This window comes from Myripristis murdjan, chromosome 16 (assembly GCF_902150065.1).
Source record: "Myripristis murdjan chromosome 16, fMyrMur1.1, whole genome shotgun sequence".
NCBI lineage: Eukaryota > Metazoa > Chordata > Actinopteri > Holocentriformes > Holocentridae > Myripristis > Myripristis murdjan.
The window spans coordinates 25,557,162-25,572,517 of NC_043995.1; the positions used below are offsets into that span (position 1 = coordinate 25,557,162).

Genomic DNA, 15,356 nt, shown 5'->3' on the forward strand with positions numbered 1-15,356 from the left:
TGCAAACTTGCAGAACCCTTTAGACTCAACTGATTTAAATAAGTGGAATAAGCACATGCTTTGATGGTTTAGTTCTTATCATTGGCGTGACTCACTACTGCATGCTTATTCCACTTTTTTATTTTTTTAGGTCAGTTGAGGCTAAAGGTTGTCATTTCAATCAACCCTCACTAATATCACAGTGTGTATTTCACACACCAATATCAGGTGAGGTTTCTTTTTATTGACTTAGGACAGCAGTACATGTTTGTTTGTTTAGTCCCACAGTAAATCGTTTATAGCTTATGATGTGCTATAGTTTATATGTGTGTGTGTGTGTGTGTGTGTGTGTGTGTGTGTATCCAGGAAGAGCGGCGGCGGTTGTTACAGGAGGAGAAACGGCAGAGAGAGCTGGCCTCTCCCAGGACGGAGCCGCCAGAGAGCCCGCACCAGCCTGACCCAAACCCACAGCTGAAGGCCAGTTCTCCCCCAAACTCCCCAGAGGTACACACACACACACACACACACACACACACACACACACGTATGACATGTGAAGCCCAATGAGTCCTCACTGTCAGAGCATTTTGATATTCTTAAAAAATATCCTTAAAACGTCCCCAGATTTTAGCGATGGTATATTGATCACATCCAGCCAGTTATTTACTCACTTTGTTATTAGTCAGACAAAATTATTGCATTATAATCAATAAATACATTCACTTTGACTTAGAATAGAATATAAAAAATAGCACCATTTTTTTGTTTGTTTGTTTGTTTTTAGATTATATTGACAATATGTAAATATTTTGGTATTATTCAGGGAAATGCTTCAGTACTCTACACTCGACCTGATAAAATTTCGTATTTTGTGAGAATTGTGTCAAAAATATTCAAATTGTCAAGTACAGGTAATAAAACACATCATATAACCTTTATATAACCACAAAACAAAGCTTAACTGCCCATGGAAAGTTTCTGGAAATTTACCGTACATTTTCCACCCCTTTGCAACCCTAACTGTGAACAAATCTAAAGGCAGGAAGATCGGGAGGGTGCTCCACAAACCAGGACTAGAAAGTCAGCCAGATAACTAACTGTGTAACTGTGTAACTGTATACTGGTGATAGTGGTTTGAATCTGAGAAACAAAGGTTGGATATTCCTGGTAATCATTTCTAATAACATTTCAGAAGATATTCAGTGACACTTTGTAAAGTTGCCTGGCTAACTTGCTAATGCTTCGAGGAATACCCCTCAGGAAAAAGTAAAGCAGAAACAAGAAATTCACAAGACGGCATTTCAGGCCGAGCAGACAAACGCGGCAATGTGATCTCATAAAATCCTCTGGTCAGATTTCAGCTGAAGGTCTCATTGAAGTGACGAGTGTAACCGCAGCCACATACTCAGTCCTCATTTACCGCCAGACTCCATGAGCGACAGCGTGACTCTGCTCAAGCTCGCTTCCATTTGTCCCCTCAGCAGCGTGGCCTCCCCCTCTTCCTCTCTCCGAACTTTGACCTCCGGGCCCATGTGGAGTCGCTGGGTCACGGGGTCTCGGGGTGCATGGGCCTGCGCATGACCTCTCGCCGCTGCGCCGGCTTCCTGACCAAACGAGGCGGAAGGGTCAAGACCTGGAGGAGGAGGTGGTTCCTGTTTGACATGGACCACAGACGACTAGCTTACTATACAGGTTAGACCGGCCGGGAGGAACTGTGTTTGACTTAGCCTGTGTGTGTGTGTGTGTGTGTGTGTGTGTTCATGTGTGTGTGTGTGCATTGAATGGAAGCCTTCTAACTCTCTCAAAGGAAGCTTTATGGGAGATTATATTACATGAACACCTTTGTTTTCCCTTTGTAGTATATTATGTTTTTTTCACTCTGCACTGCAAAAAAAATCCATGTAAACATTCATGTAGTCCCAAATTAAATCTTAATGAAATATTACGGTCATAAAATCTTCCAGTGGGATGAGGTAATTCCGCTTGTTGTTGATTTTTTTTTCTGGGAACAAGCATAAATATGTGGAAACGGCAGAATAAGGCAGATCAGCCCAGGAGTGTCAAGAAAAGGAAACTTGATTCAGGAAAACTCTGGAAACAGGTTGATTGATGAAGCATTGGGATAAATAAGAAGGTGGGATTATTTTGGGATTATCTCATCCTGCTGGTAGATTTTTTTTCACATGCTTTAAGAAAAACAAGATTTAAAAACTGAATGTAAATCAAAATGACTTGTGAAGACATTTTTTTTTTTTTTGCAGTGTGGTTGTGTTCACAGTTCAGTCGAGTTAAAATCAGTGAAAATCACCAGTGAGTCTGCTGTAATCTGCTCTCTCTTTGCCCTCTTCCTGCCACGCTGCAGACTGTGACGAGAGGAAACTGAAGGGAGTGATTTACTTCCAGGCCATAGAGGAAGTTTACTACGACCATCTACGCACAGCCACAACAGTGAGTTCTCATGCAGCATGCAGCACATTTTGAATGTTTCTCTTATGAGTGTTGAGTGTTTCTGCTCCAAAATGTGTGGCCATCAGCATAGACACAACAGATTCACAGATCAACACAGAGTCTGCCTCATTTGTCTGACTAGAGCGATGATGCTCTCTGTTTTGACATCGGAGTTTACTCTAAAATGTCCCTCCTGTATGGGAATTAGTAGTAAAGAAATATTGCAGACTGTGGCTTTAGTCACATTGAAATGAACGATGACTTCTTTGCCTTTGTAGCCTGTTGTGTCTCAAACAGCTCTGCCAATTTATGTCAAAAAAATTGCAAAAATTTTTCCCTAACTCACATCACCAAGAAAGGCACAAATGAGCTTCCTGGATGCTGAAAATAGCATTTGAGAGAAGCTCTCACTGCATTTCATCTCCATCTGTTTTGTGCACTGGAGCCACTCCCCTTTAGTCCTACCTTTTTTTTTTTTTTCACCCCAACCTGTTTAATTATAGGTGTGGCTCCCTTCTTTCCAGGTCATAAGCCTGAGGGAAGACCTTTATGTTTGAAACATTTTGTGTGTGTTTTGTTTGTGCCCTGTGTGATATGTGAAGATGCACATTGTCCTGTATTTTAAAGCGCCCATTTACAAATGTAAAAATATGCATTCAGAATTATTTTTCTTAGCATCCAGGGAGCTCATTTGCTCTTGTCTTGCCGAGTTTCATCTGCCATTTGGTTGAGCTCTGATCTTGTAATCTATATTTAATTCTTCTCACGTATATCTCTGAAAAACAGGTTCTCAGTGTACCAGGAGGCACAAATTATTACAGATTAGTGAACGATCTCACCAAGTAAAACGCCTTTCTCTCCCTGAGTGATATCCTCCTGGTTTATGGTTTTTAATTATCCCTTTTTTCCACATTATGTCCCACCCCGGTATCACATTTCAACAGGAAATGCTTCACATTAAGGAAGCAAGCAGCTCTCAAAATGCAGTTTCATTGTCACTAAGTTCTTGGAAGAGCCTTTTTCAGCTGAGTAGAAATTATATACAGACTACTGTTTGTCCCAGTTGTTTATTTGATTATTTAAATGATTTGGAGTCAATAAAATGAGTATGTAGTGCAACTGATGATCTTATGATTGTGGCTCTGTGCCCTTCAGTCTCCACGGCCCAGCCTGACCTTCTGCGTGAAGACGTACGAGCGTCTCTTCTTCCTGGTGGCTCCCAGCGCCGAGGCCATGAGGATCTGGATGGACGTCATCGTCACGGCAACAGACGAGCACAGCCGGTACTGACCTCCGCCCTGCGACTGTGACCCACGAGCGAAGCTACACTTTTCCCCAAATCTGCTTTTGTGGTTTGGAAAGTCAGCCGGGCGACTAGGGGACCGGTCGTGTTTGTCGCTGTGGTTCGGGGTGTAAAACGTTTCAGAGCGCCAAAACGGACCGAGCAGACGAGGCACGTGAACTTTGGAGGAAACTGTTACCAAACTGATGCCTGATACAAACCACAGCCAGATTTACACGACAACAGATTGGGTCTCTTCATCTCAGGGTGTGGAGGGAGCTCTCTGTTTGGACATGGTCTCCCCCTGGTGGTCACAGTCCAGTATTACAGGACCAGCGTACACTACATTAGAATTTCTATTATACTGATTTTCATTAAAACAAAAGAAAAACACACACTGTACATTAAATTGTCATGGTTTAAGTTATTATTTGGACATGTATATGGATGCGATGAATGAAAGGATACACTGTTCTGACTGCACTATTAAAAAGTTTCTTTGTAAACACTTGGGGTTCGTTTGTTTTGTCACTTTTAATGAAGGTGAACATCTTTACACTCCCACATAGCAGTGGAATAATAACACAGAGGACGGTGTGAATTAAAACACCCAAGATTCATATATGTTTGTGTATTGTTGTTTTGGGTTATGTTGTTTTAGACTATTTAGTGCATTATTTTTGGGCGTTTCAGGATAGAGATGGGCTCTTTGCTGCTAAATCAACCAAACTAGTCTACACAGTGCTTCACACTGAATGTATTTTCATACTTTCAACACGAATTGCTTCCTGTTGAAACATGACAAAACATATTTAGCTCTTTGTTGCCGCTGTGAGATCACTTTTGGAATTGCAGACAGTGTGATCTGACAGTGGCTTGTTGAAGACTGCTTGTGTGTGTGTGTGTGTGTGTGAGAGAGAGAGAGAGATGTAAACCAAAATGAGGGGCCGATATAGAGTATTTGCAGTGTTTTTAAATTTCTGATTATCATTTTCTTGTAGATCCTTTTTGATTATTCCATGGTCATTTTTAGAGCCTTCAGGATCCGGCCTGCCATCATAATTAAGAAAATAAATCAGCTCACTCACTCCTTCAGCCTTTCAGGAAGTTCAGGCTGAAGTGACAGGTGATTATTTTTATTTTACCTGAGACGGCCCGGGTTTGATATCAGCTCGGACTCTTTGCTGCATGTCATCCCCCCTTCCTCTCCTGTCTGCCTCCACTGTCTCTGCCCAACACAACAGACATCTCAGAAAATAATCTGATTAATCAAACAGTCAGTGGAAAATTCATTACAGTGTAGACTACTATACAGGTTAGACTGGCCGGGAGGGACTGTGTTTGACTTAGCCTGTGTGTGTGTATGTGTGTGTGTATGTGTGTTCATGTGTGTGTGTGTGTGCACTGAATGGAAGCCTTCTAACTCTCTCAAAGGAAGCCTTATGGGAGATTATATTACATGAACACCTTTGTTTTCCCTCTGTAGTATATTATGTTTTTTTCACACTGCACTGCAAAAAAATCCATGTAAACATTCATGTAGTCCCATATTAAATCTTAATGAAATATTATGGTCATAAAATCTTCCAGTGGGATGAGGTAATTACACTTGTTGATTTTTTCTGGGAACAAGCATAAATATGTGGAAACGGCAGAATAAGGCAGATCAGCCCAGGAGTTTCAAGAAAAGGAAACTTGATTCAGGAAAACTCTGGAAACAGGTTGATTGATGAAGCATTGAGATAAATAAGCAAGTGGCATTATTTTGGGATTATCTCATCCTACTGGTAGATTTTTTTTCACATGCTTTAAGAAAAACAAGATTTAAAAACTGAATGTAAATCAAAATGACTTGTGAAGACAGATTTTTTTTTTGCAGCGTGGCTGTGTTCACAGTTCAGTCGAGTTAAAATCAGTGAAAATCACCAGTGAGTCTGCTGTAATCTGCTCTCTCTTTGCCCTCTTCCTGCCGCGCTGCAGACTGTGACGAGAGGAAACTGAAGGGAGTGATCTACTTCCAGGCCATAGAGGAAGTTTACTACGACCATCTACGCACAGCCACAACAGTGAGTTCTCATGCAGCATGCAGCACATTTGAGCGAATTTGAATGTTTCTCTTGTGAGTGTTTCTGCTCCAAAATGTGTGGCCATCAGCATAGACACAACAGATACACAGATCAGCACAGAGTCTGCCTCATTTGTCAAACAGTCAGTGGAAAATTCATTACAGTATAGATAATTGATTCGTCGTTATAGTCATGATTTACTTATCCACTTGTTGAGAACAGATGTAACTATTGCTACTACTGCTGTTTGGGATTACTGATATATGGGATTATCTCATCCCACTGTCAGATGTTTTTACTTGTTTTAAGAACAGGATTTTTAAAACTGAATATGAGAGAATGAGATTATTATTACTGCCACCGCTAGCTACTAATACTACTATTATTACTATTACTACTAGTTAGTTACAGAAAAAGGAGTTATAAAGTTCTTTACCTGAAAAAAAAAATAATGCTGCTATGAGTACTGTGGTAGAGAATTATTTAATTGTGCTTGTCTCAAATACCCTTTGCCTCCATCGGTCTGTTTTAGCTCTTTATCACTTCACTAAAATCCAAAAAAGACAATTACAGGACTTGAACTTGAACTTGACCAGCCGCGGTTATGTTGCCCTTTTGAACTGCTTATATAAAATATGCAAGCGAGAGGCTTTTTTTTTTTTTCATTTTTTGAAGAAAATGTGCTTGTTCCATTCCATTCACTTCCTCTTTAACTCTAAATGAGGAAAATGCTGAATAAAACACTCATGTTGGCTGTGCCTCCGTTAAAGCCTGTGCGAATGTTGCAACACTAATTGTTTTGCAATACATATATTCCCATCAGCTCTCACTTTTTTTGTAATCTTTCGGTATAATTTTGCAAAAGGTTTGACACTTTAGTTTATGTAATGTCTAGATCAAGTATTAGTGATGCTGAATTCATCCACCATGAGCAGTAAATTGATTGCTCAACAGGAAGTCACACACACACTAATGATGTATTATAGAGCTGTGCTGACAGTAAAACACTATTTCTCATATTTAAAAGATGCGTAACATAATGATTAGCTAATAACTGACATGGTAATGTAAAACAGAAATCCACTAGCTTTAGGAAAAGAAAAAAAAAAGGAAAAAAAAAAACTCCTGTTCCTGTGCTGAGTGCCACTCCCCTTGACTCTGACTGGTGTGTGTTGTGCCATCCAGAAACAGTGAGAGTTTGGGATGACGGAGCCGATGTTTGGATTTGAACTGGACGGTCAATGCTGGTAGGATGTTAAAACCTTTATTCCACTCCATTTCCAGTCTTAATAATAATAATAATAATAATAATAATAATAATAATAATAATCTGTGGTGAAATTATTGCGTGGCATGTGGCAATTTTCTCTGTGTGTGACAAAGAGGAATCCTCTGCTGTTTTTGCTCTTCATCCAGAAAATAAAGATACCATATGCTGAACTTCACTGTTGGCTTTGAGGTAAGACTGAATTTTTTTGCAAGAGAAAATTAATGATCACCAGTGGGTAGAACATCATTACATGAGCTTAAAGTCTCACTTGATCTATTTATAGACAGATTTAAATATTTAAATACATATGAAAAACTATGTTCAACTGATAATGTAATGTCTTTCTCACAAGCTATAAGCAGTACACACACAGCCGCTATTATTTCTGGCCATGAAAACTAAAAGTTGACTGGGTGAAAGTTTAAAAGAAAAAAAAGATCAGATGAAGCTTACATATTTAAATCAAATGAAATTTATTTAACATTTCACACACACACACACACACAAATCGATTATGGGCAGCCACAACTGTAAGGAATTCTTTTACCTGAGTGATAATAAAAAGTTAACACAAGAAAAAAATAACTAAATAAATAAACTAATGTCCTCTCTACTCAGTACTTACCCATCGGATCCTCAACCTGACAGAAAAGCATGCCTGGTGCTGTAAAGGTTATTCTCTTATGCTGTCTACTTCAAGGTAAGCTATTCCACATTTGATCACTCTGAAATATTTCCTAATATATAAATACCATAGAGACGTGCACGCCTTGATTGCCAATTATAACTGTTAATAAGATTTACTTTTAAAGCATAACGCTTGTCATTATCTCCCAGATGTCTTTTAATGTTTTTTTTTTTTTTTTTTTTTTTTTTGCTGTAAAGTTTTGTTTTGTGTGTATTTTCAGATAGTTTTAGTAATTTCCTTTTGATGGTTTCAGAAAAAAAAATCACTTTTTCTATTATTCCAATGAGTTATTTATTTGAATTTTATTGGAATACAGAGGTCATTGAATGTTTGCATTTTTGGCAGGTCTTTTTGAGACATTTATTGTACCTGTTTCACCCCAGGTATTTTATGCCAGGACTGGACAGCATCCATGCCCCAGAGTATAGAGGGACTGGGTGGATCCTGTGTGATCATCCCCTGCAATTTTCACCTGCCCATGTCTTGGGAATCAGCCCTAGATAACACATGTAAAGCCATATGGAAGAGAGGAAGCTGGAGCCGAATTCAGGTGTTTGACTCAAGTCTCACTGGTGCAAACGCGAACGTAAACATTGTGCAAGGAAACCTAACAGGGAACCTTCTAGAGAAAGACTGCACCACCATCTTCCACAACCTTCCATCCAACCACTATGACGACTATTACTTCAGACTTGAATGTGACAACAGCCTGAAGTTCAACTTTAGAGACAGCGTCAAGATTATAATGAGAGGTTCTTGCTCCTTATGATTCTGTTGCATCTTCTGTTTCACCCACTGAAAAAAATTCTGTAGATAATCTGCCCATTCTTTATTATTTTACTTCTCAGATTCACTGTCAAAACCCACCATAACTCCATCCAGAGTGGAGGTCGAGGAGGGGAGCTCAGTGAAACTGAGCTGCTCTGCTCCTACGCCGTGTCCCATTCTGCCCCCAAGCCTGACATGGACACCCGGCGTGGGAGAAAGTGAGGAGCAGCTGGAGAATAAAGCCATGACCTCTGTAGTGAACTTCACAGCTTCTCCCCTCCACCACAGACAGAAGATCACCTGTGCCGCTCTCTACAAACGACAAGCCGGCACTGACCTTTTATTTGAAAAAAGTTTGACTATCAGTGTTTTTTGTGAGTATCATCTTTATTTTTATGTCATGTTATGTCATGCCATGTCATTTCATGTCAGATTATGTCATGTCATTTCATGTTTTGTCATGTCACATCATGCCATGTCATGTCATATCATGCTATGTTATGTCATTTCATGCTATGTCATGTCATGTCATGTCAGATTATATGACACATAATGTCATGTCATATTATAACACATCATGTCATGTCAGATTATGACACATCATGCCATGTCATGTCATATCATGCCATATCATATCATAGACTGTTATGCTATGTCAGATTATGTCATGTCATTTCATGTTATGTCATGTCACATCATGCCATATTATGTCATAATATGCTATATTATGTTATGTCGGATTATGATACATCATGCCATGTCATGTCATGTCATATCATGTCATAGTATGCTATATTATGTCATGTCGGATTATGATACATCATGCCATGTCATGTCATATCATGCTATGTTATGTCATGTTGGATTATGGCACATCATGTGCTGTCATGTCATATCATGCTATGTTATGTCATGTCATGTCAGATTATGACAGATAATTTCATGTCAGATTATGACACATCATTCCATGACATGTCATATCATGTCCTAGACTGTTATGTCAGATTATTTCATGTCATTTCATGTTATGTTATGTAACATCGTGCTATAGCATGTCATATCATGCTATGTTATTCCATGTCATGTTACGTCATGTCATGTCAGATCATGCCATGCTATGTCATGTCACACCAGATTGTGTCACGTCATGTCATTTCATGTTATGTCAGATTATGTCACACCATGTAATATCATGTATGTCATGTCATGTTATTTCATGTCATATGCTCTGTCATATTATGTCAGGTCATTTCATGCCATGTCATGTTATGTCAGATTATGTTGTCTTTTCATGTTGCGTCATTAGCAATCTCTGGGATGAGATGTTAAGTTGTCATGTCACACCATGCCAATTTATGTTATGAATATTATGACATGACCTGCCACATGCCATGCTGATTGGGTCGTGTTACTTTAGGATACACTATGTTATGTCATACTTTCTATGATGTGATGTGATGTGATGTGATGTATGATTCACAATTCTCTTCCAGATCCACCAAATAACACATCAGTCAGTCTCCCTGGTCCAGTACTGGAAGATGACTCAGTCACTCTGACCTGCAGTAGTAATGCAAATCCATCAGTGGACAGCTACACCTGGTACAGAGTGGACGGAGACCAGGTGACAGCTGTGGGTTCTAGGAAAAGGTTTACGACCAAGGCCTCAGAGGACAACAGCCACTTTTACTGTGAGGCCAGAAACATGTACGGGACCCAAAACTCATCCGTCATTCAGATAGATGTGGAATGTAAGTCAGACGGAGGGATGAAAAGATGACACACATGCATAACTGTCATTTAAATTGTATTGCTGTTGGCTAAATGTCACACGTACATAACTGATGACTATCAATAAATGTTCACTGGTTTTCCAGTTTCCCCCAAGAACACCACAGTGAGCGTTGACCCATCTGGCCCAGTGCTGGAGGGCAACTCTGTCACTCTGACCTGTAACAGCCATGCCAACCCAGCGGTGACAAACTACACCTGGTACAGAGTCGACGGAGAAGATGAGGACATGTCAGAGTCTGGACCGACCCTAGTTATAGACCGTGCTGACCCAAGCCACAGTGGCGAATACTACTGTGAGGCAAAAAATGACCATGGAGAAGAAAAATCGACAGCATTTCAACTGGATGTTCAGTGTGAGTTCATGTTCCACAATAACGACACTGATTGACACGTTAAACACAAAACACTGTACATTCCCAGTGATTTCATGCAGTGAATATGGCCCAATGTCTTGAGACAGCGGTTACATAAGTCCAGCTGTGGTTACCCACATGTAGCCTGGTGCCAAACCTTCAGTCTCAGAGCAACACTGCAGTGTCTGGACCATGGACAGGCACCCATTGTCGTGTTGCGTGACAACCTCAAATCTTTTCTGTGTCAATAGCCTGCCATGACTGAGGTCTGTTGTATGTCCACATGTGTGCTAGTGTGTTAATCTATGTATAGATGCTTGTTGCCTTTTGCCATTGGTGTTTCATTATTAGGATGTGGTTTCAAACCGTGGTCTGCCTATGACAAAAAGACCATTTCAGTTTAGTGAAAGCATAAATCACTCAAAACTGAACACTGAACAATCTTTATTTTGACGGGGCCATAGTAACATGTCATCTATCTATCTATTTATGTAAAATACAAATTGGTCTCTAACTTGTATTTTAAAAAGTTAATTGTTGGGATATTTAAGCAGTGATATGCAGCTCTGCAGCTCACTTCATGTAGCTTATGATGTTTTTCTTTGCCGTTGGTGTCTCCTTATTGAGATGTGCAAAATGGTTGCACTAGAAATCATGAAACTACCATGAATGAGATACCGCAAATTATGTGCTTTGGGCAAAATCTGCTCAGTATTCCTGATGGAGACACAATCAGTAGACATACTGTGCAATGTGAGTTCCATGTGCAGTCTGCAACTAATGAACAGATCATTTCAGCTTATTGCAAGTCTTACAACTCAACCTATCTACGCATGAGCCAACTGAAAAAGTAAATTGTTACCGACATTGACTCTGCATTTTCATGACTTTCACAACAGTCCATGGATTGACTGATTTCTTTCAGATCCGCCCAAGAACACCTCATTGTCAGTCGATCCCCCTGTTTCGGTGCCAGAGGGCAGCGCTGTGACTCTGACCTGCCACAGCACAGGCAACCCAGCGGTGCAGAACTTCACCTGGTACCGGGTCAGCGATGGAGAAAAGGAGGTGATAGGGTCTGAGAGAGAGCTCACCTTCAACACGACAAGGCTCTCAGCCGATGAATACTACTGCGAAGCTCAGAATGACCATGGAGCCGAAAACTCAGAGCATGCCAGCATTGATGTAACATGTGAGTAATTTGTTTTCAGGTGTTTATATACCTGTTGAATTTCCTCAGAAGCCTTTATTTATCTAAGGACGTTTTGCATGCATGCTGCACTCCCTCATTCATCAAACATCTGACGGGTAGCTGGGATCGGTAAGGGATCATTTGGATTTCATGACGCAAGATGGCATGATGCGCGTGCCACCATTGATATCATTATATGGACATTGTGGCTAGTTGTTTGAACGACCAGGTAGTTAATAATAATAATAATAAATTTAATTTATAACGCACTTTACATCAAATAAATGATCTCAAAGTGCAAAGTTAGATGCAAAGTTAGTTAGATAAACAGGAGTTAGTTTAAGGCTAACATTTTAAGCCCCAAAAAAAGACTTGCAAAAACTGAAACGCCACAATGAAATATGACAATAACATAAGGTGAACTATTTCATACTCCATTTATAAATGGAGTGATAAGGATTAGAAAATATCACTGTTATTGCATTTTGTTCCATATTAGATGGTTTAAACATTTTTTAGCACAAAAAAAAAAAAAAAAAAATTGTGGCGTAAAATGTTGGGCCACAACTTGGGTGTCAGAATTTGACTGTGTGGACTCAATCAGGTCTAATCAGGAGGGTTTTTTTAATCAATGCAATTTATAACTGGAACGTGCTCTTGATTGCCTTTTCAGTTTCTTCTGAGATCCTCCCCTCCTCCCAGTGCGTCAGGGTTTTATCCCAGATCAGATGTACCTGCGACAGCCAAGGAAACCCGCGTCCCTCCCTGGTGTGGGAATTGGCTGGAGAGCTTCTCAATCACTCTGCCGACATCCCAATCAGGGAGGTGCCTTTGGGGAGCACAGGCATGAGGAGCCTAATCACCTTGCGCCGAGTAGGTGATGACATACCCACTCTGGTCTGCCTCAGCTCCAACTCAATGGGATCTGACAGTCTGGCATTCAACGTGTCATCTGCTGAACCTCCGATAGGTAGAGGAATCTTTGCTTCATTTATAATTGACTTCTCTCTTATTTAAAACTCCTCCTCCTGGTTTTATTGACTCTATATTGCACTATTTGGACTCTACAGGCTTCCATACCATGTCTCTGTTAATTGGCTCGGTGGCAGGGGCAGTGGGGATGATGCTCGTGTGTGTTTTCCTGCAGCTAATCGTTCACAAGTGAGTGAATCAGAAACACTGAGTATTTAGCAGGAAGTTGAGCCCAAAAGTAATGTTGTGGCACTTGTGTTTGAAATCCAGTTTCATGTGTGATCGTGGGCGCCCCTAGTTATGCCTCAAATATACCCTTCAAGAAAGAGATTCAGATCAACATCAGAAACACTTTCGATGTTATTACTGATAATGACATTTTGTGTTGGTCTCAGGAGGAGGAAAGGTCACCTTTCACCTGAACGCCAAGGGGTGGACACTTCAGATATCTTGGTTACTAATGAGGTGAGTGTAAACTTATACAGGAGTGCAGGCATGTAAAAGCTCACACAGGCACACATACGCACAGATGGGAACCTTTACACATTCTGCATGCATGAAATAATTCTGCAATGGCACCGATAAAGCTTAAGGTAAAATGAATTTGCTCTGACACTGGTGGACCAGATGTCAACATTACTGCACAAAAAGGCCATGGTAATAAACTCCTCTTCATGTCTATTCCACTGCTGAGGCAAGCTTATCTCTCTATCTGTGTGTTGTGCCTTAGACCAACTCTTCACATGTGGAGACGATTTATGCCAATAAAGCCATGATGGAGGCGGAGGGAGGAGGCGAGGAACATGCCCTCCACTATGCCAATGTGGACTTTGCTAAACTCCAGGCCAGAGCAAAGGGCCAGCCTGGGGAAGGGGAGATCAGAGGCTTGGCGTCCAAGACCGCCGAGTACGCAGAGATCCGCTTGCACTCCAGAGAAAGCATCGGAGAGAAGGAGAAAGACGAGGAGGCGGTTGCAGACACTGATTTTGGACAGGAGAAAGACGTTAGCGACCACGAAGGTCAAGCCAGTGAGGAGACTGTGCCACAGCCGTAGGGAAACGGGCTCCCACAACCACCGGACTTGACTACATCTCACTTTAATGCTCAGCTGTCAGGGGAGGACCAGCTAAGGCATTGTGAGCAGAACAACCTGCTGGAGCCTGCAGGCGTGGAGGTGGCCCGGTGAAGCTGCAGCTTCACGCCCAGCTCCCAACTGTTGTCTCATCAAAATTTTCTTTCTTTCTATCTCTTACTTCTTTTTGTCTCTCTCCTCTGACTGCTGATTAGCTAGCATGAAACATTATGTAAATTACCTTATAGGCAAACTATGTAATTTTATGATGTTTTAGTACCATCTAGCTACTATTGCTGTCCACATCTGTATTACAGACATAGTTAAAAGCTTAGTAGAATTTCATTTATCATGGCTAGAGGTTGTATTTTTCTACTGCAGCACAACTTATGTCAGCACATGAAGTTGAAATGTTTAGTGTAAAAGAACTGCAAGAAGTATTAAGTCAAGCAACAACCATAGGAAACAAGGCAAACATACATTTTAGGCTGCAGACTGTCCATGCAACAAGTCATAATGGTCCCAAAGGTTGAAAGCAAAAGCAGCAATGTGATGCTGCAGTAACTGTTGAAGGTAAATTAGTGAAACACAGCATATGTTGCTCACATGAACAACAAATTTAAAAAAAAAGGGCCATCCTTAGCCTGCTAACACCACTCTCCACTGACTAGCGCGGCTGGCATCAGTCTGGCTATGTGTGTGTTTTGTGTGTGCGTGTGTGTATGTGTGCATGTGAGTGTGTGCTGGGGAGCGAGAACCCCCGGTGCTGCGTAAAAGATCATTTACACCTTTGAACAAGCAAAATATCACATTGTGTACCTTTTCATGAGGTATAAAACCGACCACACACCACAGGCGTTAATGTTAACCTGCATGCTGGGGACAAAATGTCAAGGTCACCAACTTCCTCTCTCCCCACAATCAACCGTAAAATGTTCCTTTTTGTTAAAACATGAACTTTATTCTTGTGTATAGTCCTCATTTTACCACTGTAGATACACTGCTGCCTCATTAATCTGTCTACTGTTTGTTCAGGTTTAATAATAGCGCTAATGTTTCTCTTAAAGTTGCCTTTGTTAATTTATTATTTGATAGCTATTTATGCATAGTGTGAAAACAAATGTTCAATTAAATTAAATTTTAAAAAAAAGGTAGAGATAGAGTGATATCTTCCAAACACATTTTATTGATAGCTTTTGATTGGTTTTTGTTTAAAAAAAAAAAAAAAAAAAAAAAAAAGTATTCACACTGGTAAATAATAATAATAATAATAATAATAATAATAATAATGATAACAACAACAACAACAACAACAATATTAATAATAATAAGGCATAAGTACTGTATTTAAAATAAGTCAGCAATTTTAGCAGGAGCTAAAATCAAAGCAGGGATATTGCGATTGTTGTGGTGTTGCAGAAATAAAGCCGTTGCACCACAGCTTCACATTGCATTGTGTCATCTTGTACTTT

At 40.3% G+C, this 15,356-nt stretch overlaps 2 protein-coding genes across 8 annotated transcripts in view; both read left to right on the plus strand.

The window, feature by feature from the left end:
• phldb3 (pleckstrin homology-like domain, family B, member 3) overlaps positions 1-4,106 on the plus strand; it is a 28,387-nt gene extending 24,281 nt beyond the window's left edge. For 5 of the 7 annotated variants that reach the window (XM_030072608.1, XM_030072611.1, XM_030072607.1 and 2 more), the window contains exons 12-15: positions 346-483; positions 1,461-1,671; positions 2,342-2,427; positions 3,583-4,106. In XM_030072608.1, coding sequence (XP_029928468.1) covers positions 346-483; positions 1,461-1,671; positions 2,342-2,427; positions 3,583-3,717 — 570 coding nt within the window. In that variant the 3' untranslated portion in view covers positions 3,718-4,106. The remainder of the gene's footprint in view (positions 1-345; positions 484-1,460; positions 1,672-2,341; positions 2,428-3,582) is intronic. The other 2 variants (XM_030072612.1, XM_030072613.1) reach the window with 1 other exon arrangement.
• Positions 4,107-6,959: 2,853 nt separating this feature from the next.
• Positions 6,960-15,056, plus strand: LOC115374150 (myelin-associated glycoprotein-like). Its single transcript, XM_030072921.1, has 12 exons — positions 6,960-7,022; positions 7,192-7,234; positions 7,664-7,745; positions 8,117-8,485; positions 8,582-8,875; positions 9,995-10,252; positions 10,379-10,648; positions 11,574-11,840; positions 12,514-12,810; positions 12,911-13,001; positions 13,208-13,277; positions 13,543-15,056. Exons 3-12 carry the CDS (start codon positions 7,700-7,702, stop codon positions 13,864-13,866), a joined length of 2,286 nt encoding a protein of 761 aa, XP_029928781.1. The 5' UTR covers positions 6,960-7,022; positions 7,192-7,234; positions 7,664-7,699; the 3' UTR covers positions 13,867-15,056.
• Positions 15,057-15,356: the final 300 nt, after the last annotated feature.

What these genes read in the sequence shown, in the direction of transcription:
- LOC115374150 (XM_030072921.1), top strand. Translation starts at nt 7,700, where the DNA reads ATGCCTGGTGCTGTAAAGGTTATTCTCTTATGCTGTCTACTTCAAG. An exon ending in CATTCAGATAGATGTGGAAT is followed by an intron (nt 10,253 to 10,378) that starts GTAAGTCAGACG and finishes CTGGTTTTCCAG; the next exon opens with TTTCCCCCAAGAACACCACA. An exon ending in ATATCTTGGTTACTAATGAG is followed by an intron (nt 13,278 to 13,542) that starts GTGAGTGTAAAC and finishes GTTGTGCCTTAG; the next exon opens with ACCAACTCTTCACATGTGGA.